Source organism: Limulus polyphemus, unplaced genomic scaffold, assembly GCF_000517525.1.
Source record: "Limulus polyphemus unplaced genomic scaffold, Limulus_polyphemus-2.1.2 Scaffold9100, whole genome shotgun sequence".
Classification (NCBI taxonomy): Eukaryota; Metazoa; Arthropoda; class Merostomata; order Xiphosura; family Limulidae; genus Limulus; species Limulus polyphemus.
The window spans coordinates 1-2,914 of NW_013674710.1; the positions used below are offsets into that span (position 1 = coordinate 1).

At 33.2% G+C, this 2,914-nt stretch overlaps 1 protein-coding gene across 1 annotated transcript in view; it reads right to left on the bottom strand.

Moving 5' to 3' along the window:
- Nucleotides 1–1,205: 1,205 nt before the first annotated feature.
- Nucleotides 1,206–2,914, bottom strand: part of LOC111083330 (DENN domain-containing protein 4C-like) — a 10,230-nt gene continuing 8,521 nt past the window's right edge. Inside the window, exon 4 of the mRNA XM_022379799.1 lies at nt 1,206–1,583. Coding sequence (XP_022235507.1) covers nt 1,230–1,583 — 354 coding nt within the window. The 3' untranslated portion in view covers nt 1,206–1,229. The remainder of the gene's footprint in view (nt 1,584–2,914) is intronic.

Consider the following 2,914-nt stretch of genomic DNA (forward strand, 5'->3'; position numbering starts at 1 on the left):
TATCAGCTATGAGGTTAACATCTAACTGCTAAAGCTATGTATCAGCTATGAGGTTAACATCTAACTGCTAAAGCTATGTATCAGCTATGAGGTTAACATCTAACTGCTAAAGCTATGTATCAGCTATGAAGTGAACATTTAACTGTTAAAGCTATGTATCAGCTATGAGGTTAACATCAAACTGCTAAAGCTATGTATCAGCTATGAAGTGAACATTTAACTGTTAAAACTATGTATCAGCTATGAAGTGAACATTTAACTGTTAAAGCTATGTATCAGCTATGAAGTGAACATTTATCTGTTAAAGCTATGTATCAGCTATGAAGTGAACATTTAACTGTTAAAGCTATGTATCAGCTATGAAGTGAACATTTAACTGTTAAAGCTATGTATCAGCTATGAAGTGAACATTTAACTGTTAAAGCTATGTATCAGCTATGAGGTTAACATCTAACTGCTAAAGCTATTTACCAAATTCAGGTTAACCTGTAATCTTAAAGTTTTGTACCAGCTATCAGGTTATCATCTAACTGTTAAAGTTTTGTATGAGCTATGAGGTTAACATTAACTGTTAAAGCTATGTATGAGCTATGAGGATAACATTAACTGTTAAAGCTGTGTATCAGCTTAGAGGTTATCATCTAGCTGTTAGTTTTATGTATCAGCTATGAGGTTAACATCTAACTGTTCAAGCTATATATCATCTATGATGTTAATAGCTAACCATTAAAGTTATATACCTAAATTCAGGTTAACCTCTAACTCTTAGTTTTGTACCAACTTTCAACTGAATGTCTAATTGTTTAACATCATGTCTCAACTAAATATCTAAACAGGGTCCCTAATGTGTAGTTTGCAACAGTAAACCAATTAAAAAAAACAGTAAATCATTACTCAATACATGAATGAAGTCATATTTTGCACGAACAGTTTTGATGTTACATGCTCAAGTTGTTTTGTCACACACTTCAGTGGCTTTATACATGTTCCGTAAGAACCGGTTCATGTAATCACTAGATCAGTGGTTGAGAACCAAACAGGTATTAACAAACTTCTACACTAACATTAAATCTGAAAGTTATGTAAGACCTTGAATATCTAAACCTATAAACAAGGTTGACAAACATGCACCCAGATCCTGACCAACTTTTATACCTAATGACTGATTAACAATTAGCAAGTTCATTAGTGACACCCCAAAACTACAACAGCCTTACACCTAGAAAGTTTTAAAAACTACATACCAAGTTCCAATAAATTATAGGATGCTGGTCCACAAACTCTGGTTTTGTCAAACAGTCATCACCTTCGTGATCAAGCACATATTCTATTTCCTTTCTTAACACTAGAGGGCTGAGAAAAGGCACTGACAGAGGTTCAAGTGTAATACCTCCATCTAAGTTACCCAGCCTTCTCAAGTCAACACCGGAAGATGTTGCAGAGGAAGGTACACGAGGTGGAATACTTTGCACAACTGGATTGGTACCATCCGAGAGATTCTCTTTTGATCTCGTTTTCTTTTCATTCAGCATACTTTCTGTTCCTGGATATGGTTCTGATGTATCCTTTTTACTTGCTGACATCTTATGTTTCAAACAGAACAATATTAAACAAGCAGTTAAAAAAAACAATGTGTACTAAACTTAACTACAGCTATTATCGTCAACGTACTTGAAGGGTTATATTGCCTGATATTCTATGATATTGTTAAAACAAAATGAAGACTGCTTGCAGAGCTAAGTGGTTATGCATAAAACTTGATCCAAAAACAAAAAGGTTTCTCTATTAAGATGAGTAAATACAAACTATAAATATCTATAGACATAACATTAAATCCAAAGCAGTATATGACATACCATATCAAACAAGAAATAAAGATTTAGGGAATCCATAATTAGAAATATTGGAATTGTGGTATTTTCTGGAGATAGCCTCAGAGTGTCTTTAATAAAGTGAGAGAGAGGAAATATACATTCCAAACCATGGCTGTTAAAATAAACCCTTCAATTTTGACTGTCACTTTATGTAAACTTTCACCTACATATAATGGTCAGCAGTAAATGTCAATAAAAGTTTAAGAAAACGTTTACTGTTTGAGCTACTTTTTATCAAAGAAATTTGACTAACACTTTGGCTCTAGGGTCCTAAATGATACAGTTTAATAATTCAGGAATAAAGAATCTCTAAATAATCTGGAAAGTTCCAGAAACTATGCATGGCTTTCTTAGTAACAACTTCATTAAGATGTGAGAAGAGCATAAATACAGTAACTCACAAGCAAAACCTGGGACCTATTTACTTGAGATAGAAATAATGTTCAGACAAGGGCAGTAAAAAAAGAAACATAAGTATTAAGTAAGAAACAAAACAGACATGGGAAGTTTTCTCACATCCTCATACAAATTACATGATGAAATAACCATTATGTGCTGAAAATCTAAGAACTTTCTTGATCAAAAACAACATGGCTCAACAACAAAGTGTGAAAGTTTGACCAACCTGTAACAGCAGCTGTAGCATTTAATAGCTTCCAAGTCTAAAACAAATGTTAGTGCAGTGTTTGTAAACAATACCATAAAGGTAAAGGGGAAACTGAACCAGTAAGCATGAACCAAAGTTCTGGTAGCTAAGTTATATATAGAAAGACTCAAAGAACCAATGTTCTGTTAGCTAAGTTATATATAGAAAGACTCAAAGAACCAATGTTCTGGTAGCTAAGTTACATATAGAAAGACTCAAAGAACCAATGTTCTGGTAGCTAAGTTACATATAGAAAGACTCAAAGAACCAAAGTTCTGGTAGCTAAGATACATATAGAAAGACTTAAAGAACCAATAGTTCTGGTAGCTAAGATACATATAGAAAGACTTAAAGAACCAATAGTTCTGGTAGCTAAGATACATATAGAAAGACT